Raw genomic sequence first — 26,510 nt, forward strand, 5'->3', positions numbered from 1 at the left:
ACTATAATAATAAAGTATTAAATAAGTAGTTAACCTTATTTTAAGAGTTACATGTAAGGAGTCTGACAGTGGTTTACCCATCCATCACACCTCTCCATTCCAAATATGTTCAAAAACACTGTATTAAGTTGTATATGGGGGGATTCAGGGGAGAGAGCAGTAGTCTGAGCGAGCATTTAGGTAACAGCTATCTTAAAGGTATGGCAACCTTTGTCAGGTCTACTTGTTACTGTTTTTTTTTATCTTTTTAGCTTTACTAGCTATATATATATATATATATATATATATATATATATATATATATATATATACATTATTTTTTTTTTTTTTTTTTTTCACAGTATATTGGTTTTGCAATAAATAGTTATTAAAGGGCAGTTAAGCTGAGGATTTATAAAACTCTTAGGACCAAACACCTTTTTTTCTTTTACTAGGATATTGCTCCTGGTCCAGCCTGTTATTAACATAAAGTGTCTTTATTTATAGGGGGGAGTGAATACCAGTGTAAAGCATGGAGGCATCTATGTGAAAGCAGTCATACCAAAAGGAGCTGCAGAAATCGATGGCAGAATACAAAAAGGTATTTTTTATTTATTTTTCTTACAATTCCTACTTTTTTTCTCAATCCAGAATCCAGTCTGTACTTTCTTCTCATATTTCAGAAAGGGCAGTATAGGACACTGGTGTCAGAAAGGTATACTGATTTGTACTGATCTGTTACTTCCGGTATTTATCAGCTGTTGTATGTCCTGCAGGAAGGGGTGTATTCTTTCCAGGCTGACAGAGAGCTCTCTGCTGCCACCTCTGTCCATGTCAGGAACTGTCCAGAACAGTACAGGTTTTATATGGGGATTTGCTTCTGCTCTATATAGGTCCTGTCACAGACAGAGGAGACAGCAAAGAGCACTGGGTCAGACTGGAAAGACTACACCACTGCCTGCAGGACATACAGCAGCTGCTAAGAACTGGAAGAATTGAGAATTTTAAATAGAAGTACATTGTATGTCTGTACAATTTTCTAAAACCAGTTGATTTAAAAATCTGTTTTTTTTTTTTTTATAATGGAAATCAATGAAAAAAACGATCAAACCGGATGCACACAACTGCATCTGTTTTTTCCATCCGTTCTTCCTCTGTTTTTTTTTTTTTTGCAAAAACTGATGAAAAAAAGGAATTGCAAAAACATAGTGTGGACCCAGCCTAACATGCAAAAGAAAGATTCCATTATAGTGCTCATGTATTTCAGACAAGAGGACTATCCTCCTCCTGACACAATAGCCTCCTTTATCTCATTCGTTGACAAAACTTTGTTGACCTTTAGGATTTTTTTTCCCCCCTTTAATCCTGTGACAATTCCTTACCTACATTCTAGGTATTAATTTGGATCTCTGTTAGCTGTGTAATTGTCGGTAATTTATTATACTGTTTGTCTCTAAGGTGACCGTGTTCTGTCTGTAAATGGAACCAGTCTGGAGGGCGCCACTCATAAGCAAGCGGTGGAGATATTGAGAAATACTGGTCAGGTAGGATTTGCTAACAGGCAGCTCTTGTCTGACTGTCCCTGTAAGTGGACTACTGTATCTGTGTCTCCATGGTATATAAAAAAAAGTCTTCAGAATGATAATGGTGAATGACACGGATGCTGAACTCTATGTGGAATCCCTGTCAGTGCAGCTACAAGTATTTCAGAGAAGTTATCACTATTGAAAAATGAGTTGACATTGAATAGCATGCCCTAATGGGGATATCGTACAGTGTATCACATTACTTCTATCTGATCTGTCAGCGGGATATGCTGCCCTGTGTAGGAGTGCCGAAAGAATACACTAGTCTCATGCCTCTCCCTGCCCTTCAGGGCAATGATTGACAGGCTGATTACACAGAAGGGCAGGGTGAGGTGAGTAGAGGTGGAAGATGAATACTGTAGTCTCAAATCTATGAAGCTGTGAATTCTTTCAGCGGTCCAGCACATTTTTTTTGTACCAAGAGTACAGATTTCAAAAGATTTACTTTCACACAGGGGTAAGAAAATAAAAGTGTACTCACCTGACCCCCGCTGCTGTTCTACTTTGGCCCAGTTCTGGTTTCGGTTTGACACAAGGAAGTACCCGCTGAGCCAATGGCTGACTGCAGCAGTGTCTCAGACAGTGATGGCTAAGAGACCACTTTCTTGTGTCAAGACCAGACTGGACTGAGATCCTTTAATAATAGTATATTCCACAACCCTTTAAAGGGGTATTCCACTCAAACATAATTTTTTCAATGTTGCTGCCCATGGTGAGACTAACAATTCATTTCATATTAGTTATTATCTATTCAGTCTCCTTCCCCCAGCTCTGAGATGCTGCTTTCTGCTAAAGACAAAAAAAAAATGTGTGTGAGCTTTACCATATGTCTTCCCTTCCTCCCCCCTCCCTTTCGAGATGGCTGATGTAAACAAGTCCTTATCAGTAACTTCGTAGCAACTTTATGCCGGGAGATAAACTCACAGTGAGTTCATCAGCAACTTGACCTTTAGATTATCCTTCCAGGCATTACAAAGAAGCTACAAAGTTGCAGATAGGGACTTTTTACATCAGCTGTCTCAGAAGGGAGGGGGGGGGGGAACAGAGAGAAAAGCTCACACACATTTTTTTTGTGTCTTCAGCAGAAAGCAGCTGCCGAGAACTGGGGGAAAGAGACTGAATAGATAATAACAGAAATGGAAGGAATTGTTAGTCTCACCACTATGGGCAGCAGCATATGAAAAGTTATGTTTTAGTGGAATAGGTGGCTCAGTGGTTAGCACTGTAGCCTTGCAGCGCTGGAGACCTAGGTTTAAATCCTACCAAGGGCAACGTCTGTAAAGAGTTTGTATGTTCTCTCCGTGTTTGCTTGGGTTTCCTCTGGGTACTCTGGTTTCCTCCCACACCCAAAACATACAGATAGGTGAAGCGCTGCAGAATCTGTGTGCGCTATACAAATAAAAACATTATAAAACATTAAGAACATAATTCTGTAACCAATAATAATAATAAAGTGTTATTCCTAAAGAAGTTGAGAGGTGGTAATTTTCATTGTAGACATTCCTATTATATTATACTGCCATATACCCCACAGTGGTGTACACAGCTGGTACTCAATCACATTGGTCCCTGTCTCCAGCAGAGTCTCTCTTGCTATATACACATAATCGGTGCCGTCAGTTCTTAATTACCATGTAACCTACCAGGATGTCATTGATGAAGCTTCTCTATGGCTTAAAATACACGGAGCCAAACGTGGGACTAGCAAAAGAAATAGTATAAGACCTGCCTTTATATTTCCCATCCCTTTTAAATCCACTTCTGGCATTGGCTGAAAACTGCACATACATTTATTATATCCTGGATGATCTAAGTAAGAATGACTTGGTATTGTACTGATATACATTGGTTCTTGTTGCAGGTGGTAACACTGCTGCTTGAAAAGGGCCAGCTGCCAGCTGTGAGAGTCCACGCTCCGGTCACTCCTCAGTCCACTCCACCTAACCAGGCAGATACCAGCAAGCTGCAGAACAAAAAGACCCCCGCCGCCCCTCCAGAATACAGCTTTGTTACTGATGGTGAGAATACATAAAATACCACCTACACCCATCACTGCTTCTCTATTAGTCATTTCATAGAGCTCACCACTTTGTTGTTAAAGAAATGTGAATTGGGCACCTACTAGTAGATCCTGTTATTTGTTACGTCCACTATTTTTATACTGCTAAAGAGGACGGATGTGTGCAGATTGCATTACTGGTCCTCGGCATATACAATCAGAATAGAGCGATCTCATCTCTTGTAGTACATTAAGCTGCTCTATAGGAAGAGGCACAGGGCTGCTCTTCACTGCTTCTTTAACAGGGGCCCTCCTGTTCTTACCTCATCCTGGTACCTTTCATGTATCTGCCTGTGCTTTCAGGATGTAGAAAAATGATTTTATTCTCCTGTACAAAGTGTCTAAGGGGCCTATTCCACGGAGTGATAATTGGCCGTATCAGACCGATTCGGCCGATTATCACTCCGTGTAATAAATACAACGATCAGCCAATGACAATGATCACCGGTTGATCGTTGATATAGGCGCCGACCGTGAATCGCTATGTGTAATAGTGGTGCGCGGCCGGCAGATGACGATTTCCAAACTCTATGCCATGGGTCTCCAAACTGCGGCTCTCCAGCTGTTGCAAAACTACAACTCCCATCATGCCTGGGCAGCTAAAGCTTTGGCTGTCCAGGCATGATGGGAAATGTAGTTTTGCAACAGCTGGAGGGCTGCAGTTTGGAGACCACTGCCTATACATTACCTATCCATGCTGCAGGGCTCCCCTTGTGGTCTTCTTCTTCCCGGGTCCCGCGCTCCAGCTTCAGAGCGGCCTGTCTTGAGCTAACAGGCCGCTTAGCCAATCACTGTCCAGGACCGCCACGGCCTGTCAGGTGAGACAGGACGCTCTGAAGCTGGAGTGCGCAAGACCCAGGGAGAAAAAGACCGCAAGAGGAGCCCTGCAGCATGGATAAGTGAACGATTGACATTTATCATTATACAAATGTTGGATGCAGCCCTAGGAAGTCCTGGAAAACATGGATGCAGCCACCACTTCAGCAGCCACCACTAATCAAATGCCACAGGCTTTGGTTCAGACAACCCCTTTAAGGCCAGTCACACTGGTGCTGTTGGCTGCTGCATGGAAGGGAAACGCTCCTCCCCGGTCACATGAAGCAATTACACTGAAGAGACGCTGCACAGCAAGTTTTCTGACCATAATCAATACCATGTGTCAGAGAAAAACATCGCCTCTGCCCTGCACAATGTCAGCACAGGGATGATTTGTGTTCACGCTGACGCCCTTTTGGCTTTCAAAGCACATCAGCATTAATTTTTTTTATACTTCTGGCTGACTTAATGTAATAACAGAGCTAAATTTGCCAGTCTTGTTTTTTATCAGGATCACTCTGTTAATATGATGTAGTAAGTTTATGTGAAGTTTAGAGAAAAAGCAGTTTTACTTGTATAATATATAAAATACTAACCCCAGTTATGGGGAAGACCCTATTACTGGTGTCTTACACAGCAACTTAGTTGTGTCATCAGGGGTGCGGGAAATACTTCTATGTTTTATTGGAAATCTGTCCGCTCCATACCTTGCATGGAGCTGCAGATGGATTGGCATTGAGCAGCCCTGCAATTCCCAACACAGCCATTGGTGGCAGCAGAGAGGCCTTGTTGCCCCTTAAAAATGTTAAAAAATATATATATTGCATATTTTTTAATAAAGTTATATTACAACATTATTTTTTATTCGCTGAAATACTCCTTGAATACTTCTTACTATGCTCTGCCAGAACATAGCACCGCATCTCCTACACATCGGTTTGTTGTCTTCTAGATCAAAATGTTAATGTAAGTTATATATATTTTTTTGTTTTCTTAGCAGAAAAAAAGTATTATTTTTATGAGAAAGAAAAACACGTAGTTGAATAGTTCCCTAATGTTTATTTGCGTCTCTTGGGTGTGAGGTTAAGTCTGCTCCACATCTCAGCTACTTTGTTGTTGTCGCCCTCTAGTGGCTATCCAGAATATTTTCACTTATATAATATGGACATTTTAATGCACAGCACTGACTGATATGAAAACCTATACTGTTATAATACTAAATTATTCTATATATTATACATTTCCCTTCTTTTATTTCTCATTGCAGAAAGCATATATGAAGTCAAACTAGTAAAGAATAGCTCCGGCCTGGGCTTCAGCTTTTCCCGAGAAGAAAATCTCATTGCGGGCCAGTTGGGCTCAAGCATAGTCCGAGTAAAGAAACTCTTCCCAGGACAGCCGGCTTCAGAGAGTGGCAAAATAAATGTTGGAGACGTAATCCTTAAGGTGAATGGGGCTTCTCTAAAAGGACTTAGTCAGCAGGTAAGATACTCATAGGAAGCCATGGTTTACATAGGGTGTATTGCCTTAATGGATATACTGAGTTACATGGATTAGTCTTGTCTGTGTGAATGTATTGTTTTTCAGTTTTTATATTTCTTAAAAATGTTAGATTATACTGTACATCTCTGCCAAGATGCTCTGACAATTCTTGAAGCTGATATTACTATGGAGGAGAAATCTGATGTAGTTGGGGATATAGCTAAATGAAAATCACAGGACCCTGAGGCCTCCCCCTAGAAGTTCATACCAGGCATCTAGATTAACACCTTTAATGCTGCGTTTACACGAAACGATAATTGGCCCAATCGTACGATTAACGATGTCGGAGTAACATTTTTTTTTTCATAACGATCAGCGTTTAGACGGAACGACACATCGTACGGAAAGTTCGTTTTGCGATCGCTTAAGCCTATCTCACACATTGGTTAAATCGGCGAATGACTGTTTACACGGAACGATCGACGATTTGAGAGCATGTTGTAAGATCAAAATTAACGATTTCTCGTTCGTCGTTTGATCGTTCGCTCGGTTTACACATACGATTATCGTTCTAATTCGATCGTTATCGCGCAAATTCGTACGATAATCGTTGCGTGTAAACGCACCATAAAGAATATGTATGAAGAACTTGTATAATATTACCATTTTTGTAGTATTGAAAGGGTTGTCTGTCCTTAAAGGGTTGTACTCTCGGCAATATTTATTTTTCTTTTAAATCAACTAGAAAGTTGTAAAGATTTCTAATTTACTACTCTTTAAAAATCTCAAGTCTTCCAGTACTTATCAGCTGCTGTATGCTCTACAGGAAGTGATGTATTCTTTCCAGTCTGACACATTGCTCTCTGCTGCCACTTCTGTTCATGACAGAAACTGACTAGAACAAAAGAGTTTTATATGAGGATTTGCTACTGCTTTGGACAGGACAGAGGTGGCAGCAAAGAACACTGGAAAGAATACACCACTTCCTGCAGGACATACAGCAGCATATAAGTACTGTAAGACTTTAGATAGAAGTAAATTACAAATTTAAAGAAGTTTCTAACCCCAAAAAACTGTCCTGCTCTATTGCAACTGTTGGTCCCTGGGCCTCCCACTGTCCTGTGACAGGAACTGTGCAAAGCAGTAGCAAATCTTCATATAAACCTCTCCTGTTCATGGACCGAGTTGGCAGCAAGGGGGCACCGTGTCAGACTGTAGAGAATACACCACTTCCTGCAGGACATATAGCAGCTGATAAGTATGGGAAGACTGTAGAAGTAAATTACAAACCTATATAACTTTCTGACACCAGTTGATTTGAAAGAAATTTATTTTCACTGCAGTTCCCCTTTAAATCTGTCCAAATTAAGGCACTTTTACTGTGGATGAATTTCTAAAAATACACATCCATAAGCTGCAATTCATTGATCACAGAATTTATCCATCATCTTGAATATAAATTCCCTATTGTGCCCAGGTCACTTGGTCAGTTTACTGTTATTAGACATTTCCTACTGTTTTGAAGCTGCAAAATCAGTTACGTCCACCCATCATATGATCTGTACTGTCATTATGCCGATCCCAGGGTACATGATGTCACTCTTTTCTATCTATCTATCTATCTATCTATCTATCTATCTATCTATCTATCTATCTATCTATCCATCTATCCATCTATCCATCCATCTTAGATAGATAGATATGTGTATGTATATAGATAGATAGATATGTGTATATAGATAGATAGATAGATATGAAAATGTGTATATAGATAGATAGATATGTTTATATAGATAGATAGAGATATACATGAGATGGATGGTGTCTTTGCACTGTTCGTGTACATTCATCTGCCGCTGGTTTACACTCCTGTTTTGTTTCCATTACAGGAAGTCATTTCTGCTTTGAGAGGGACGTCTCCAGAAGTTACCTTGCTGATGTGCAGGCCGCCCTCTGGTATACTGCCAGAAATCAGCCCAGTAATCCTGGTAAGAGAACAGCGCACGTTCTGAACACCAGACGGATATGCTTAGTAATATATCCCCTTGCATAAAATCAACTATTTACCAAATCTAACTTTTAGGCTAAGGCCTGACCTCCCCATACCATGACTATTGAATAGTAATTTGATGTCAGGATAACAATATTATTTTACTTCTCCCTTTGCAGAACTCCCCACAACAAGCTGGACCAGAAGACGGCAAAAGTAGCAAGTATCATTCTTTTCCCCAGGATCCTGAAGATATGTCCGACCGTGATGACAACGAGGAGGTCAATGACACAACCGCTCGGAGGCTAAAGAACCCTTCTAGGAGGGATAGTTATAGTGATAGTAGTGGGACTGATGAAGAAGAATTCATACCCATACAAGATGAGATGGCAGCATGGAATGCCACAGTCTACCAGACACCAAATACAACAATGGTCCCGACCCACACCCAGCGGGATACCCCCGACATTCCGGAAGAAACTGTCCGCTCCAGTTTTTACACTCCTGAACAGACTCCTTATAAACCACAGTTTGATGACAGGTGAGAAATGAAGATCCTCACATATTAAATGGCTTATCCATAACCTGAGCATGGGCTGCAGCTTATAGGGGGATCCAGAAAATAAGCTGCCATACACTGGCTGATAGGTAGTCAGGGATATGATCAAGAAATTCTCAATTGTGTATTCACCAGTCAGGCTTCCAATGGCACCAGGCACATTTTGGATTTTATGCTATGAGATGTGTGAATCTCGAGCACGCTTGGGTCGGTCCGAATCCGAGTATGCAACATTTGTTTCCTGTTGGATGCAGCCCCAAGGCTGCCTGGAAAACAAGGATACAGCCATAGGCCATAGGGATCCCAGGCAGCCTTAGGGCTGCACCCAACTTCTGCAGTCAACGGTAATCATATGCCGCACGTTTAGGTTCAGATGGACCTGAGCATGCTTAAGATTCGCTCATCTCTAATACTACACACACCATGAAAATCTTCCATTATCTCCTGTTACCTTTTCTACGCAACTTTGTATTTATTCTCCATGTCCAGGCTTTCCTATTTGTAGCTATTGGGATGCAGTCACTCCTAAGCCCAGGTGCCACAGCATAGGCCAGGAAAACCCCTTTAAATTTTAACATGGGATTCATAGCTTTGGTTAAACTTGCATGTTTTCATTAACTTTAAAGGAGGAGTCTGGCCACAACTAAAAAAAGGCATACTTACCTGTCCTTGTGCCCTGTAGCAACATATCAACACCTCTCTGATAACCACCAGACTTAATTTTTTCCTGTCTTCCTGCTACATCACAACCTGGGGGAAAGTACTGATTCAGTCAGTCAGTGACTGCAGGTGTGCCTCATCAGTGCTCTGGGGGCGGTAGTGCACCAAAACCGCCATCCTGCTCTGCTTATATTCATTGGAAGTGACGGGCCAGCCAGGGGCGGATAGGGGCACTGAAGGGTGGAAGTCACGTGCCCAGTGCATCAACACATCTCATTAACATATGAATTAAACTTCTAATGTGTTGTAAATGGTGCAGTGGATGAAGGTAAGAAACTTAGCTTCATCCTCAGCGCCCCATGTGCAATAGGAACATATCAGCAGGTTATATTCTTCTCTTTTAGGCTGGGTTCACACTATGTATATTTGAGGCTGTATTTGGTCCTCATGTCAGGTCCTCATAGCAACCAAAACCAGGAGTGGATTGAAAACACAGAAAGGATCTGTTCACACAATGTTGAAATTGAGTGGATGGCCGCCATATAACAGTAAATAACGGCCATTATTTCAATACCACAGCCGTTGTTTTAAAATAACAGCAAATATTTGCCATTAAATGGCGGCCATCCACTCAATTACAACATTATGTGAACAGAGCCTTTCTGTGTTTTCAATCCACTCCTGGTTTTGGTTGCTATACAGCCTCACAAATACAGCCTCAAATATACATAGTGTGAACCCAGCCTTAATGTGTATTGGCACTTATAGTCTAAAAGTCTTGGATTGCGCAGACATTTCTGTAACTTCCATTGTATAACAGACCCAGCATGTTTTTTTGTTACTAGTGACCACTTTTAGGTGGATACCTTTTTAAAATGCTTGTTTGTCAAGGATCAAATTTTTAAATGGACTATAGTTTAACCACTGAATTAAATGGTATTTCCTCGTTCTTCCACCTGCAGCAATCCTCCTTCTCCGGTTTCAATAGATGTGACTCCAACCCACAATAGCAGTATTCCTCCCGTCCTACATACTGAAGATTATTCACCTGATTCTAAGACATTCCTTGATGACCATTCATCGCTCAAGAGCATAGGACTTAAGGACATGGAGGACTACGAACCAGTAAGTCTTCTTAAAGGGATTATCCACCTAGGAGGGAAAAAAATCAAATGCTAACCGGTCTTACTGAGTATTTGAGCTGTCTCCTGTCTTTCTAGCTGCTGCCATTCCTGTGTTTTTCTATAAGCCAATCTATATCCAAGATAGGTAACTACATTCCGCATCATGCATTTCCCTGATTGTGGTTTGTGTGCGTACTTTTTTTTTCCCTTAGCTTTCTTTTCTGCCCACTGCTGTTACCAAGTCAATAAACAGTGAACCCGGCCCCCCAGAGAGGAGATCACATGTCCTGTGATTACAAAGAGAAGGGAAAAGAGGGAGCTGAGCATGGTCAGAGTGGACCCAGTGTAGAGGATTTTAGACATCCAGAGTGGAAAGGAATGAGAAAAAAACAGGGAAAGGGTTCAAGATAGGTTATACATGTATATTAGACATATAGTGGTGTTGGGAAGGGGGATTCTTTAAAATATTATTTTTATTACCCGGATAACCTCTTTAAGGTCCTCAGCACTTTCACTTTATTGTTACCTATAGTATATTGTTAATAATAAAATCCTAATTTCTATGTCTAGGATTGCATGGTAACTGGTGGATGCTGAATAAATAGTATCCTTGTGTATTTCTGATTGCATTGTCCCTGATGTATAGCAAGTTATTATACTGCATTGCTGATATACAATAAATTAATAAATTATAGTATTAAAATGACTGTAACTTAATTGGTCTCATTGATCTATAGGAGGTAGAGCTTCATGTTACGCTGACTAAATCAGAGAAGGGAAGTCTGGGTTTTACAGTGACCAAAGCCAATGACTGCGTTGGATGTTACGTACATGATATCATTCAAGATCCTGCCAAAAGTGACGGCCGCCTGCAGCCTGGGGATCGGCTTATAAGGGTATGTTCACAGGTGATGTATGTGCTGCAGATTAGTGTGTTACAGCAACGTGGATAGGACTGAAGAAACCTCATCTACATGCTGTAGGAAAAATGGCTGCCGCTTTATGTTACGGACACTGTGGCTTTGTTGTGGGTTTTTCCCGCAGGGAAGTCGTTATCTTTCACAACAAATTCACAATGTTGATTTTCAGAATTATTTTCCACAATTTATATAAAATATCTTCAGCTGCAAATCTTCAAAATCTGCACAATTTAGTGTAGACTTACCTGCAGAATTGGAGTAAATTTTCTGCTGTGAAGAAAAGTTTGTACACTAGTCTTCTGTTTTGTGCATCATTCCAGCTACTCAAAGTGACACTATCACCCCCTTTCTGCATTATGACTGCTCTCCACAGGTGTAAAGGGTAAATTTTACAGCTTTCATTACTTATTTTATATTATACGTCATGGTGCTTGTTCTGGTAAAAAGTGGTTTTTATTATCTGTGGATTGGGATATGTGGGCGGGACTTTGAGGACTAAGCGTCACATCGCCCCGCCCCTAGCGACACTTAGTCCCTCTCCATCCGTGATGTCATCGCTGCATAGGCCCTGCCCCCTCAACAGCCATTGGAAGGGCCAGCCTAAAGATATAGGCCCGACCCCCCTAGATTGACCCACACCAATGGCCGCTGAGGGGGCGGGGCCTATGTGTCTATGACGTCACGGATGAGTGTGTGGCGCTGGGGGCGGGGCACTGTGTCGCTTAGCCCACAAAGCCCCGCCCACATATCCCAATCCACAAATAATAAAAACCACTTTTTATCAGAACAAGCACCATGACGTATAATATAAAATAAGTAATGAAAGCTGTAAAATGTACCCTTTATACCTGTGGAGAGCAGTCAAAATGCAAAGGGGGTGACAGTGTCACTTTAAAGAGGCACTGTCACAATTTTTTTAAGAAATCAATAAGGGTTGTGATGGCCAGCAGTTTTGAAATAAACTCACTTTATTTAAAGAGAACCACGGAAAAAATTATTTTTTTTTTATTTCCTAATTCTATTTAAGTTACTTTTTTATTAATATTTGTAAATAGAATTATTCAATTTTTCGGCTGCATTTTTAATTTATTGATGTTTCTCTTCACTGTCACGCGTTGGCTCTTTTCAAAAGAGCCGGTGTGTGACAGGAAGCTCCCGACATGCAGAGCGGCAGGAAGAGCTCCCATGAGCCCTTGCCCGTCGCTCTGTAAATACACAATGATCTCGCGCTATACAGTGCGAGATTGCTGTGTACATCTGTCCTAATGTAACCTATTAGTTAACTGCCTTTGCAGTCTGTATCTTATACTTTACCTACTCCCCTGTAGCGGTGCAGTAAGGCTGGGCGCCATCTTGATGACGTCATTTGAGTTCCAGCGGTGCTTTCCAGTCATCAAGATGGCGCCCGGCCGCACTACACCGCTACACAGGATTAGTTAAAGTATAAGATACAGACTGCAAAGGCAGTCTGTATCTTTATAAGTAGACTTTGTATCTTATACTTTACCTACTCCTGTATAGCGGTGTAGTACTGCCGGGTGCCGCCATCTTGATGACGTCACTTGCGTTCCAGCACTGGAACGCAAGTGACGTCATCAAGATGGCGGCGCCCGGCAATACTACACCGCTATACAGGAATAGGTAAAGTTTAAGATACAGACTGCAAAGGCAGAGAGAGGGAGAGAGAAACTTTAATTATAGGGACAGTTAATATCAGGTGATTCTCTTTTTTTATGTTTAATTCATCGTTATGCATATGGCCACTAGGTGTCTCCCTTCATTGTGCATGTGTACAGCTGCGGCATGTCCACATTCAGGAGCAGATAATCCTGGGGGTGCTTGCATTGTATGATCAGCTCTCCTGTCACACAGCACCAAAACCTCTGTAACCACACAGTGACATTCTACCGACTGAATTGTTACATAACAAAGAGTATTGTCTCCTGGTAAGCTGCAGAGCTGATAATATAATTGGTAAAAGTTAATTTCCCTCCGTTGATATACAACCTACATGATGAACAGGTACCTTTACTTGTGTGAGCGCACAAAGGACTGGGACTTTTTGGTCTCTATTTTTTTAACAGAGAAAAGCAAAAAAAAACAAAAAAACAGCACGGAGGGAGCATGGAGCACAGTGTTGTCCTTTGTATAACGTTGAATTAAGCATAGTAAACGTAAAAAAAAAAATAAAGCAAGTATATTGTAAAACTGCTTACCATCACAAGACCTTTTGATCTCTTAAATAATATTTCAGGACAGGTACTCTTTAAATATATGTGCACAGATAAATAAATAACTTTTACTTCATTTTTTTTCCCATAGTCTCATTTTGTGGCCTTGCTGGTTTCTTCCTGTTGTCTTTAGGTTAATGATGTAGACGTCTCAAACATGAGCCACACTGAAGCAGTGAATCTACTAAGGGCAGCTCCTAAAACTGTGCGCCTCGTTCTCGGCCGTGTTCTGGAGATCCCTAAGCCACAAGTGCCTTCTCATCTCCTTCCTGATATTATGCTCCCCTGCAACAAAGGCATTCTGGGTAAGGTTATCATAAGATATAAGTTTGCTATGTTACTTTTGTTATTTTTTGTCTGGTAGTATTTAACCTTAAAGGGGTACTCTGGAGATTTTTTATTGAATGGTGTCAGAAAGTTATATCAATTTGTAAACTTCTGTTTAAAAAAACTCAACTCTTCCAGTACTTATGAGCTGCTGTATGTCCTGCAGGAAGTGGTGTATTCTTTGCAGTCTGACACATTGCTCGCTGCCACCTCTGTCCAGGTCAGGAACTGTTAAGAGCAGTAGAGGTTTTCTGTAGGGATTTGCTACTGCTCTGTACAGTTCCTATCACAGACAGAGGTGACAGCACAGAACACTGTATCAGACTGGAAAGAATACACCACTTCCCTTCGGGACATACAGCAGCTGATAAGTACTGGAAGACTGAAGATTTTTAAATAGAAGTAAAATACAAATTTGCATAACTTTCTGGCACCAGTTGATTTAAAACCTATTTTTTTCTCTGGAGTGCTCCTTTAGGCTGCCAAAACTAAAAGTGGAATCGAAATGAATGGGAACTATAAAAGATCAACTTCTCCTTCCTGACTCACATCTAACATCTGGCCACAGCGTATTTATTGGCAATTGTTTATTTTTATATATTTTTTTATAAAAACACGGTGTAAAGTGAAACTGGCTCTGTTGCCCCTAGCAACCAATCAGATTCCACCTTTTATTTTCCAAAGAGTCTGGTGAAATCTGATTGGTTGCTAGGGGCAACTTAGCCAGTTTCACTTTACACCATGTTTGATAAATCTCCCCCCTAGTGTGAATCCAACTTTATTGTAATAATGTTTTTAACAATTTCTCCCCACATAGGTCTTTCTCTCTCTGGGGGTCCAAATAGCCCTTCTCAGGTGATATACGTAGAAGATATCAAGCCCAGCTCTGTAGCTGAACAAGAGGGAACCTTAAGACCACTAGACATTATACATTATATAAATGGAGAAAGCACTTCAAATATGACACTAGAGGAAGCAAAACACACTCTAGAATCTGCCCTTCCGGTGGTAGTTTTGAAAGCTACCAGGTAAGAATCCATCTGTTGTTCTCCTGGTAAACAGATTTGCTTGCCCTACTTTAAAGCTTTACTGTTTCTTTTAAAGCTTTAAATAAAGCTTTACTGTTTCTTTACTGTTTCTTTAAAAAGTATTGATCAGTCCAGGTCTGAGTCTTTAGACCCCACCAACCTCATGATAGGGCAGGGATAAGCGTGTGGCTGTGCTCATTGCTGGAGAAAATAAGACAGTGTCTCATATTAATTTTTGCTCCCAAAGATGCGCTAGGTCTTATTTTCAGGAAATGTCTTAGTTTTGCGTGAAGAAGAATTCACGTGTCACATGCACAGTAGGGACAGAGCATATGGTATGGTGGCTTATGGCCACCAGGGGGAGCTCACCACAGCACACTCATACAGCACAGCAGGGACAGTGAACGGTATGGCGGCAAGGGATGGTATAATGGCAGACTGTGCTGCAGCTCTACATCCGACGGTAGGGGACAACAAGGATGGCGGCAGGTGACGGGCCTCTTGATGTCTTACAATTGACGGCCAAAGAATGGAACATCAGGGTTGGCAGCAGGTGACGGTCTTCATGTCCTGCATGTAGCTGCTCTGTAACGGACGGTGAAGGTAGGGGACAACAGTGGTGGGCTAAAGAGAATCACAGCTGCATGCCCTGGTGTTCTGTCCAGCGGGCATGCTTCCAAAACTTTGCTTACTTTCAGGGGAGGCCTTGTATTTAGCAATTCAACACAATCTCTACTAGGCCTTATTTTCAGGGGAAACAGGGTATATAGTAAGTCTAATAAGCCAACTCCTGCAATAAGACCAGGACAACACGATCGGCAGAGTGGAGCACTTACTATTATATATAGCTATAGTTTTACATTATAGATATATATACACCAGCCAGACCACTGATTTTAGAGCAGAGAGGTGGTCGGTTAGCTGTCAACAATAGGAGTAAAAGAGCAGCATATTAGGAGAAGGAGACAAGTTTAATAAATGATTGAATTGGCAAAAATATTTACCATGACAAGTCCTACAAGTATAACTATGTCAGCCGAGATGGTAATACCCCTTTAAGAAATGGGATGTATAGCCAAAAAAAAAAAGGTTTTGTTGTGAGAAATCTGCAGTAAAGATCAAGTCGATTTGCAGCAGTCTTGTCAGTGCTTGCAGATCGCAATATGCTAGACATACGTCCATCCCTCCCATCATGATCATCTTGTGTCAGGTGGTATCAGTTCTGCTGGCTGATGTCTCCCAAAGTTGCATGTAGCTACAGACACGACCAACACAAGTTATACCCAGCTGTGGCATATACCAGCCGGCCAGACTGCTGTATATCAACATATTTGACATAAATGTATTGTTCTTATGTGCATTGTTTCTCTGCTCAATGTTCAATGTGCCATTTCTTTCTTTTTTTTTTAATATATAGGGAGGGAAATCCAGTGATGCCCAACAATAAAAACCACGTCACCTCAGGCTCTAAATCCAACCAGATGAACGGTAAACAATGTTTGTTTTTCTGACTACATAAAAGCTATATTGCCGATGTAGATGGCTGGAACATGTAGAGAACATAGTGCCCCCTATCCTCTATAAAGGGAACTTGTGTATATGTGTGTGTATAAAACTCTCTGTTTGGGAGTAGACGTAGAAGAATGCAAACATGCTATTGTCTTTGGTCATTGAAATATATATATGTAATATATCCCATTGCTCTTACACTATTCTTGCATTTTTAGGTTTTTCAGGAGGAGAACGATTGAAGCACTTAAAAGACAACTCAGATGTGTATGCTGCGGAGGTAAATGCCCTATGTGATTACATGGCAGCACTGCCTCTTTTGCTACAGTGGAAAGATATAACAATTCAGTCAGTATAATGTCACTGTATGGTTGCAGAGGTTTTGGTCCTGTATGACAGGAGAGCTGACCATACAATGCAAGTGGACATGCAGTAGCTATACTCCTGCGCAGTGAAGGGAGACCCCTATGTATAGCATTTATTTAAGCATAGAAAAGATAGATTTCTTTATTAATAAAAATTTCACAACAATGCGTCTTTAGGCTATGTTCACACTGCGTAAAATAACGTCCGTTATTTTGAGACCAAAACAACAGCCGTAGAATTACTATCGTACGGGCTAGTCGTGAAACTACGGCCGTTGTTTAATTTTGATTCATAGCATGATTATAAACGGGATGAAACAGGTCATTTACTTTAAATACTACTCAGAAATTTTTTTACATCAAAATCAAGTTTAATTCGGCAGATATAAGTTTTACGTTCGTGGCCGCATTGAAATCTACGGCCTGTGAATTCAACGGCTGTAGTTACATTGCATTACAGTCATTATAGGGAACCTCAAAACAACGGCCATAGTTTTGCGGCGCGGACAACGGCCGTTATTTTACGTAGTGTGAACATAGCCTTAAAGTGGTTCCAAAAATGTGAATACTACATATAGACTGCTGTGAAGATAAGTACGCAGTGTGAGGAGGAGAAGGCAGTAGTACAGAGTCTCTATAGCCTCTTGTGGTTGTAGTGGCTGTAAGGATGAATGGGCTTACAGTATAAGCAGCATATATCTGCAATACCCTGCTATGTAAAGGTAAGGCCATCTATCTTATACTGACTCATCACAGTTTTGCCAATTTCTCAAGTGTTCAGCAGTTTCACTGTAGAAGAAATCCTGTTTTGGTCTGTCACATCATATTAACCTGTTCTTAGCTGCAGGGTACATGTCCATTGCTCTGTGCATGACTAGGGCTTGATATTCTGATGAGGGTTCAGGGTTCATATGCACATTCTGATGAATAAACGTGACAAGTGAAAACGGCAAGGACTAGCTGTGGCAGCAAATGTCATATGAAGCAAGAGCGTGACTGTCCAGACTGTATGCATGTTAGTCAATGGGGAATTCTCTTCTCTCCTTTATATGGCTGACACCTAAGCAGTCATTTTGGTTGGCATTATTACCATACAGTCAGTTCATGCTGCTGCTGTGCAGGTAGAGAGGAAGGGAGCTCTCACTGGTGCCATCACCTTTGCTATTGGGTAGAGAAGTCCTTGTGTAGGTCGCACTCCCAGAAAACTCCAACCAGAGGGTGGAGAGCTGCACCAAGGTTCATGGAAAGAGTTTGAACATTTAGATTATATACATATTATATATAAATATAATATAAAATATCATATATATATATAAATATATATATATATATATATTTATTTATTTATATTATATATGTATTATATATTATAACAACAAGGCTTTTATCTTTCAGATGATTAAACCTGGCATCATAATGGCTTCCTTTGCTATGTATGCAACTGTGAGGAAGCTGTAGGTATCAAAAGATACTTGCCTAATCCTGGATATTTTATTTATTTATTTAATTTAAAAATAAAAAAAAATTAAAACATTAAAAAAAAATATACAAATATGGTGGTATTTTTCTCATATATATATATATATATATATATATATATATATATATATAAGCAATTGATCTTAGTAAAACATGATTTACCAAAAATATTTGATAGTGGTTATTTGAAATTAAGAGTTTGTAAGATTGGACACTATGAAATAATTCTACTGAACATTAGATCTTTGCAAGGAAAACTGCATGGTACATAATAATATAATCTATAATATAATATATGTTGAGATAACTTTATCTAAATTTGTCTATTTTTCTGTGTGCCCATGAAGGCCGGATTAGTCCATGTTGTTTTGGAAAAGCCTCTGTCTGGAGAGCTAGGATTTTCCCTAGTGGGAGGCGAATATGGGATATTTGTCAAGTCCATCAATCCTGGGGGTGTAGCTGACATAGAGGGGAGCTTACAGGTTGGAGACAGGTTACTTAAGGTAATTTCTCTCAAGTCCTCTCCTATTTTCTCTGCACACCCCTGTTCCCCTAGAGGTAGAACCTGAAACTTTTTTTTTTTTTTAAATACTTGAGGTCCTGCTGGTAACACTATAACTCACATTACTACTGTAGTAAATAAGTATTCTAGATGAGGCCCTCCTCTTTAGCTTATAGAGTGTCTTTCTGTACAGGTCACCCTTCTTTATAGGAATAGGAAAAGGAAATAAAAAAACATTTTCTATAATTATTATTTTAACGTAGTACCATAAATTAGCCACTAGAGGGAAGTGTTGTATATTAGTGAAATCATGAGACAGTATATTAGCAATAAGCTATATGAGAATCAGGTGATTATTAATGGAAAAAATTACTAAAAGTACAAAACGTTATATATTTGATGATGGCTGATATACATGGAATTGGTGATCACTAATTTCTTCACAGGTGAATGGTGAATGTATGCGAGGTGCTACACATGCAAAAGCAGTCTCTTCTCTTCGAAATGCTAAAGGACTTGTACAGATTGAAGTTGCCCGTGAACTTATGCCAAAAGATGCATTGTTTGCTTTAGACAAGTGCAATGGTAACTTGGGTAAGTCAGAGAAATGGTTCTAAACTGTAACTTTTTTTACTTTCCATTCTTTCATCACTCATTTTTGTGTTCCATTCTCCCTCATACAGGACTTCACAAGTCATGTACATAGTCTAACTGCCATTTTAGAATACATTGGACCACTTAAAGAGGTACTCAAGCGGAAAAAAAAAAATATTTCAAATTTCACTGGTGTCAGAAAGTTATATAGATTTGTAATTTACTTCTCTTTAAAAATCTCCAGTCTTCCAGCACTTATCAGCTGCTCCATGTCCTGCAGGAAGTGGTGTATTCTTTCCAGCCTGACACAGTGCTCTCTGCTGCTACCTCTGTCCGTGACAGGAACTGTCCAGAGCAGTAGTAAATCCCTATTAAAAAAAAAAAAACTCTCCTGCTACTTTGTACAGTTCCTTTTGTGGAAAAAAGGTAGCAGCAGAGAGCAGGACATACAGCAGCTCATAAGTACTGTAAAATAAATTACAAATCTATATCTTTCTGGCACCATTGAATTTGAAAAAGAAAAACATTCTCCTGAGTGCCCCTTTAAGTGATATATGGTCATTTATAAGTAGGCATGTACCTAGTGTTATACCCTTTATGCTGCAGTACATGCACACATAGAATTATGTATTGTAATGTTTCTTATAGAACCTACAAAAATTACACCAAATCAAATTTAATAAAAACAAGTAGTCTTTATGCCACATAAATAGTAGATAAAGACATGTAAAATACTTTCATAACTGACTGGTAAGAAGAACATAGACAGGAAAAGGCAAAATGCTGAAAAATGCCCAAAATACTGGCATAAAAGCTACGCAACACCAATTAGGTATGCTTAGTATTGCTATGTATAAATTACTAAAGTCACTTGTAATACTAGAACTCAATCTACTGGTCAAGGCAGGAAAAGTATACTTGACCAAAGCACATACAAAGACAGGAGTATAAAAATAGTATTTGTAAAAGAAAAACTCTATGAAGCCGTACTTCACCAATATCACAGGGACCCCTGGAACCGCCAACATGTGTTTTGAACTTAAGTGCTTCCTCAGGAGCGAAAGCACTTAGGTCATGTATACTCTCCTCTTTTAGTCTTTCTGGTGATTATTCTAGCCTGGACAGATCAATACACTACTATGTTTTTTTAGTGTGCATTAGTCCTGCCTTGAGCAGTAGATTGAGTTCTAGTATTACTAGTGACTTCAGTAATTTATATATAGGATTGGTATACATTGCATAATTGGTGTTACCTAGCCTCTAGGCCAGTATCTTGTGCATTTTTCGCCCTGGTTTGTCTTTTCTTGTCTGAGTTCTTCTTACCAGTGATGTATGTATTTTACATGTCTTTATCTACTATTTATGTGGAATAAAGATCACTTCCTGTCATGAAATTTTGGTTTAGTGTTAATGTTTGAAGGTTCTTGATTAGCTGATACAAAAAATTTGTGTTTACTACAGTCCTGAGGGTGCTGCTAATTGGGTAGCTTCTAATGTTTCTTTCCACTTTTTGAATGTCAGGTAATCAGTTGCAGCAGGTTGACAATTGCCAATTACATGTTTTTTTTTTCTTACAAAGATCCAGAGCTCCATGGAAACAATAACTATGAAGATGATGAGGAGGATCAGAATGACGTTATACAGTCCTTACTTGATGTTGTCCATGAGCAAACACAGAACCTTCTACAGCTCAATCGTCAGAATGCACTCTCACAAGAACATTATTCAGGTACTGGTAGCATCACAACCTGATAAAACTGATAGAAACCAACATACAAAGCCACTGTCCAGTCTTCCCCTTCTTAGGGTCCTATTACATGGGGCAATTATCAGATTATCGTTGTTGTTTAGCATGTTATAAAATCAGCAGGCGACGACCGTGCATCGCTCCATGTAATAGAAGGTGCGTGGTCAGTGGCTGATTTAAACATATAAAAAGTAATACAGTTTTATACTTGCCTGTCCACATTCCCCGCTGAACTCCCGCCTGTTCCCCACTAACCATAGCCGCCACTGAAGCTTCTACACCCTTTTCTGACAGGTGGCTCAGCCAATCACTGGCTGCAGTGTGGTCCCATCTCGGTCAGTGATTGGCTAAGCCACCTTTCACTTCAGAGACTGGTGTTGAAGAATTAGTGGTGAAGTTGAAGCAGGCAGGAGGACATAAGGGAGCTCAGAGAGGTGAGTATACAGCTTTATTATTTACTATATAAAGGAGGGGCTGCACAGACATATAAATTCAAAAAATTGCAGCATTCCATAAAGTGAAAAAAATCTTAGCGTTTATTCAAAAAAATACATCAGCCAGTGCAACGTTTCTGTCTCATCCAGAGACCTTTCTCAAGCATGCTTGAGAAAGGAAGTGAAATGTGCTACTGCATACTTCTTCCGGCTCATTCTCCTGAGCAGTTGGGGTCCCAGCATTGAGACCCCACCAAATAAGCTTTTAACAGTTCCCTGTGACATTTCAGAAGGGTTTTTTTATGACTGTGTTAATTTAACGGTAGTTCCAAACTCTGACTTCCTTATTTTTTAACCCATGTCATAAGAAAATTTCCCTCTCACCTTTTATACATTTCCCTCACACCTTTTTTACATTCTGTTTGTACATGTCTCGTGCGTGGCCTGTGATTTTTCAAAAATGCTGATTTTTTTTTTTTTTTGTACCACAGTGGATCAGACTGAAGAAGATGAAAAAGCAGAAGACACGGACTGTGATGGCTCCTCATTACCAGATGACTCTCCTGAGGTAAAACAAAAAAAGTAATAATTATATATATATATATATATATATATATATATATAGCAGTCCTAGGAACACTCATTCCTGATAATTGTCATGTGTAAAAGGGCCATCAGCCAATGAAGGACATTGTTATTTGGCTGACTGAATGCTCTGTGTTTATTCTCTGCTGATTTTATATACACTGGAGATTTTTAACCCCTTCAAGACTGAGGACATTCGTGCCAGGATGTGAGGGCCAAATTAATGCAATGTTCCTCCTCGCCTTCTAAGAGCCATAGCACTTTTATTTTTCTACCTACAAGGCCGGATGGGTTGTCATTTTGATCTCTAGTTTTTATTAATATCATATTGGTGTAACAGAAAAATTTTGATCGCTTTTTATTTTCTGATATATAATTTAAAAAAATCAGCAATCCTGGTGTTTGTTTTTTTTTATTGACAATAATGTAATATCTAATAGATAGATTGGACAATTCCTCACGCTGTGATATATATGTTTATTTTATTTTTTTAACTATTTTTAAAATGGGCACAAAGGTAATTAAAACTTTTATTGGGGGGGTTATAAGTTTTTTTTTTAATACTTTTTTCACTTTAAAACATGCAATCAATAGATTGCATATACTGATCTATGCAATGCCATAGCATAGATCAGTGTTATCAGCGATATATGCATCGAGCCTGCCTGAGAGCAGACTCTATACATGGGTGGCCGATCCGACAGGACAGTGGTAAGAAGCTTACCCCCGACCATCGGTACAGACGATTGGGACCCCCGCATCACTGAGTACCTCAAACGCTGCGATCGCTATAGATTGAAGTGTTCAAGGGGTTAATGAGAGGCAGCTGCGGGATCCCTGGACACTGATATGTGCAGGACCGCTCTCACTGCAGTGGTCCTGCACACATCTACAGCCCCTTCAGTCAGGAACGTGCATATACATTCCTGCTGCACTTGGTGCAGCAGCAACGTAGATCTACGTATTGCTGACAGGAAGGGGTTAAATAGAAGTGAATTACAAATCTCTGGCACTTTCTCACACCTGTTGATTTGAAGAATTTATTTCTGCTAGAGTACCCCTTTAATTTCTATAACTTTTTATGGTCTCTACGTTTTATATTCAGCAAGAAATTGGCCTGTGTTGGGCTTTTTTTCCCTTTTAAATGTCTGCTGTACCTCACTCTATGCCCTTAAAAAAAATTGGGCTCAACTGCTGTTTGCATACAGTTTTTTTTTTTTGTAAGGTTTGGATGTAGCCACAATTGCATGTGGATGTTAATATGGGTTCAGATGCGCAGTGAGTGGTGCAGGATATTTACAACATTGAGTACTTTTATGCTGCGTTTACACAGAGCAATAATTCGCCCAATTGAACGATTAACAATATCGAAGTGACAATGTGTTTTTTATAACGATCAGACGGAATGATATGTTGAAATTGAGTGGATGGCCGCCATATAACAGTAAATAACTGCCATTATTTCAATATAATAGCCGTTGTTTTAAAATAACAGCAAATATTTGCCATTAAATGACGGCCATCCACTCAATTTCACCATTGTGTGAACAGAGCCTTTCTGTGTTTTCAATCCACTCCTGGTTTTGGTTGCTATATGAGGACCACAATACTGACTGAAATATACGTAGTGTGAACATAGCCTTAGATCGCTTAAGCCCATCTCACACATAGGGTGAATCTGTGAAAGACTGTTTACACAAAGTGATCTGCGAATTTTTAGCGAACGACCATTGATGATTTGAGAACATGTTGAAAGGTCAAAATGAACGATTTCTCGCTCATCACTTGATCGTTCGCTGTGTTTACATGAGGCGATTATCGCTCAAATGCGATTGTTATCGTGAAAATTCGAACCATAATCGTTCCGCGAAAAACGCAGCATTATTGATTCTAATTAACTAAATCCTTCATTTATATCATTGGGCACACATGTTTTGATTGACTACTTTATATTGTATGGTATAGACTGTATTAAAAACACTGTCTTCACACAGGACGCCAAGGATGAAGGTGAGTTTCTTACATTCATCCTCTGTGCAGTTTCTGTGCTATTAGGAGTTTAATCTTTATGCAAATTAGGCATTTCTGTGCACTGGAGGCGGGACTACCGCCCCCAGTGCACCAATCCGCCTTCAGCTAGCTCACCTCTTCTAATGAATATCAGCGGAGTGGGCTGATTGGTAGTCCCACCCACAATGCACCAAACTGTCTAATTAGCATAAAGATTAGATGCCTAATAGCACAAAAACAGTGCTGAGGATGAAGGTCAGAAACTCAGCAGGTTCTTCCCTTTAATGCACTTCAGATAGATTTGTATATGTGGAATTATATATACATCCAGGTTGGATAGGGATTCTTTATAACTTGAGTATACATAATTTATGGAGGGAAAAAGGATTTCAGATTATGCTGATCGGCAGGAAGTGAGCATCCAATGCTAGTAATCAATTTATAGCATTCATCTTATTAACCAGTGTATATATATATACTTTTGCAGCCAGCCAAAGTAAATGGAATGGGATCTTATAGAAACAACAATGGGATTGAAAGGTAAGGAGCACACAGAACTCTGTGTGAAGGCTATGGATTCCTTGAAATCCATTTAAATTGCTTTTCAACTAATATTACTGATAAAATAAACATTTGAGTAGGTTTTTTATTCAAATATATAGAAGGATTTCTTCTGTGTTTTTGTTTTTTTTTAAGTTTGTGTGTATTGTAATACATTGCAGCTGCTCCATACTGTTCAGGGTGCGTTCTGCCCTGAATACTCATCTAAGCTAAATTCTGTTCAGCTTGGATAAGTTTTCTGTAGAATGAGTGGCTGTAAACGGAGCAAACCATCAGAAAGCCCATCTTATGAAATTCAGCCCTTTCAGTCTATTGGAGTTAGTACGCTTGAAAATGGAAAAAAAAAAATCGATTCAAATGTGTTCATCACCTTAAGTAATACTTTACTATAAACAGCTATTATAGATTCATAACTTGACAATAGACAAATTGTTCTACCACTGTACAAATCGCTAGTCAGACTGCATATAGAATATTGTGTACAGTTTTGGGCACCAATTTATAAGAAAGATAGAATGGAGCTGGGTGCTCTCTGCTGCCACCTCTGTCAATGGCAGGAACTGTCCAGAGCATGAGAGGTTTTCTATGGGGATTTACTACTGCTCTGGACAGTTCCTGACCTGGACAGAGGTGCAAAAGAACACTCCAGAGACACCATAAGAGTCTCAATGTAGTGAGCTAGCCAGACCTTCCTCTAGGAAGGAACAACAAAGCCAAGGAATGTCTCCAGTCAAGGAAACCACTCAAGCAAGGTATCCATCCACAGACAGTTGTTTCGGGGTATTTGCCCCTCATCAGTGTGGAGTAGGATTCTGGCTAGTGGGAGCAATGTTAGTGCATGGACAGAGGTGGCAGCAGAGAGCACTGTGTCAGGCTGGAAAGAATACACCAGGACATACAGCAGTTGATAAGTACTGGAAGACTTGAGATTTTTAAAACAAAAGTAAATTACAAATCTATATAACTTTCTGACACCAGCTAATTTGAAAGAAAACCAATTTTGCTGTAGTACTACTTTCATACAATTTACTATAACAGGTACAATGGTAAGCTTCCCTTCTTACCATTTATAATCAATATATTATGTAGTCATTTTTTTGGGGGGGGGCGGTCTGCACTTACATTACATTCTGCATTTGGTACCTCTTTAGGCTGCCTCCACAGTCCAACACAGTGAAGCGAGGTAACATTGAACCAAAGAGTGATGATCTGCAGCAGGAATCCAGTTCACTTGGTAAATCCATATTCTCCACTCGAATAGTATTATACTGATGTGATTGTGGAACCTCATTACAAAACAAAGATTTTTCTTCCCCCCCCCCCCCCCCCTTGCTATAGATTTCTTCAGAATAACAAGTGAAAAATTGGCCTCACTTTCTCTCGTCCAAGTTATGCCACTGGGTCGGTATACAGGAAATAAGTTAAAAGCGATTATACGTCAAATACGTAGTATGCTGGAACAAGGTGTGCCAACCAAGGAGTTTGAGGTAAGCATGCTTATAAACTACATGTATGTCAAATGTCGGAAAGGGGTTAAAGGAGTTATCCAGCATTGGAAAAAACAGAGCTACTTTCTTGCAAAAAGAGCACCACCCCTGTCCTCAGGTTATGTGCGGTATTACAATTCAGCTCCATTCATTTCAATAGAACTAAACTGATGCTGATTTTGGAAAAGAGCAGCCATATTTTTGTAAGCCTGGATAAACCCCTGTAATATTTTTTTTTGTGAAACTTTGTACTGGTGCTTATCCATGTGTACAGTGATGGACACATTAGATCAGAGTCCCCTGTTTATTAAATGTTAATGTATAAAACAAAAATCGTACGATCAGGAAATGGTCCATTCCACCTTTAATTGTTCCTTATTTACAGAATCTACAAGATTTAAAACCACTGGATGAATGCCTGATTGGACAAACGAAAGACAATAAAAAGAAAAACAGATACAAGAACATCCTTCCGT

General features: G+C 39.8%; 1 protein-coding gene across 9 annotated transcripts in view; it reads left to right on the forward strand.

Annotated features, from left to right (window-relative positions):
• Positions 1–26,510, forward strand: part of PTPN13 (protein tyrosine phosphatase non-receptor type 13) — a 209,591-nt gene that overhangs the window by 176,652 nt on the left and 6,429 nt on the right. For 8 of the 9 annotated variants that reach the window (XM_069978225.1, XM_069978220.1, XM_069978223.1 and 5 more), the window contains 20 exons: positions 487–580; positions 1,438–1,523; positions 3,427–3,583; positions 5,708–5,922; positions 7,812–7,910; positions 8,092–8,453; positions 10,094–10,256; positions 10,993–11,151; positions 13,540–13,711; positions 14,551–14,761; positions 16,179–16,249; positions 16,489–16,550; positions 18,462–18,617; positions 19,063–19,210; positions 20,790–20,939; positions 21,883–21,959; positions 24,474–24,526; positions 25,699–25,781; positions 25,886–26,034; positions 26,420–26,510. In XM_069978225.1, coding sequence (XP_069834326.1) covers positions 487–580; positions 1,438–1,523; positions 3,427–3,583; positions 5,708–5,922; positions 7,812–7,910; positions 8,092–8,453; positions 10,094–10,256; positions 10,993–11,151; positions 13,540–13,711; positions 14,551–14,761; positions 16,179–16,249; positions 16,489–16,550; positions 18,462–18,617; positions 19,063–19,210; positions 20,790–20,939; positions 21,883–21,959; positions 24,474–24,526; positions 25,699–25,781; positions 25,886–26,034; positions 26,420–26,510 — 2,758 coding nt within the window. The remainder of the gene's footprint in view (positions 1–486; positions 581–1,437; positions 1,524–3,426; positions 3,584–5,707; positions 5,923–7,811; positions 7,911–8,091; positions 8,454–10,093; positions 10,257–10,992; positions 11,152–13,539; positions 13,712–14,550; positions 14,762–16,178; positions 16,250–16,488; positions 16,551–18,461; positions 18,618–19,062; positions 19,211–20,789; positions 20,940–21,882; positions 21,960–24,473; positions 24,527–25,698; positions 25,782–25,885; positions 26,035–26,419) is intronic. The other variant, XM_069978226.1, reaches the window with a different exon arrangement.

Source organism: Dendropsophus ebraccatus, chromosome 7, assembly GCF_027789765.1.
Source record: "Dendropsophus ebraccatus isolate aDenEbr1 chromosome 7, aDenEbr1.pat, whole genome shotgun sequence".
Classification (NCBI taxonomy): Eukaryota; Metazoa; Chordata; class Amphibia; order Anura; family Hylidae; genus Dendropsophus; species Dendropsophus ebraccatus.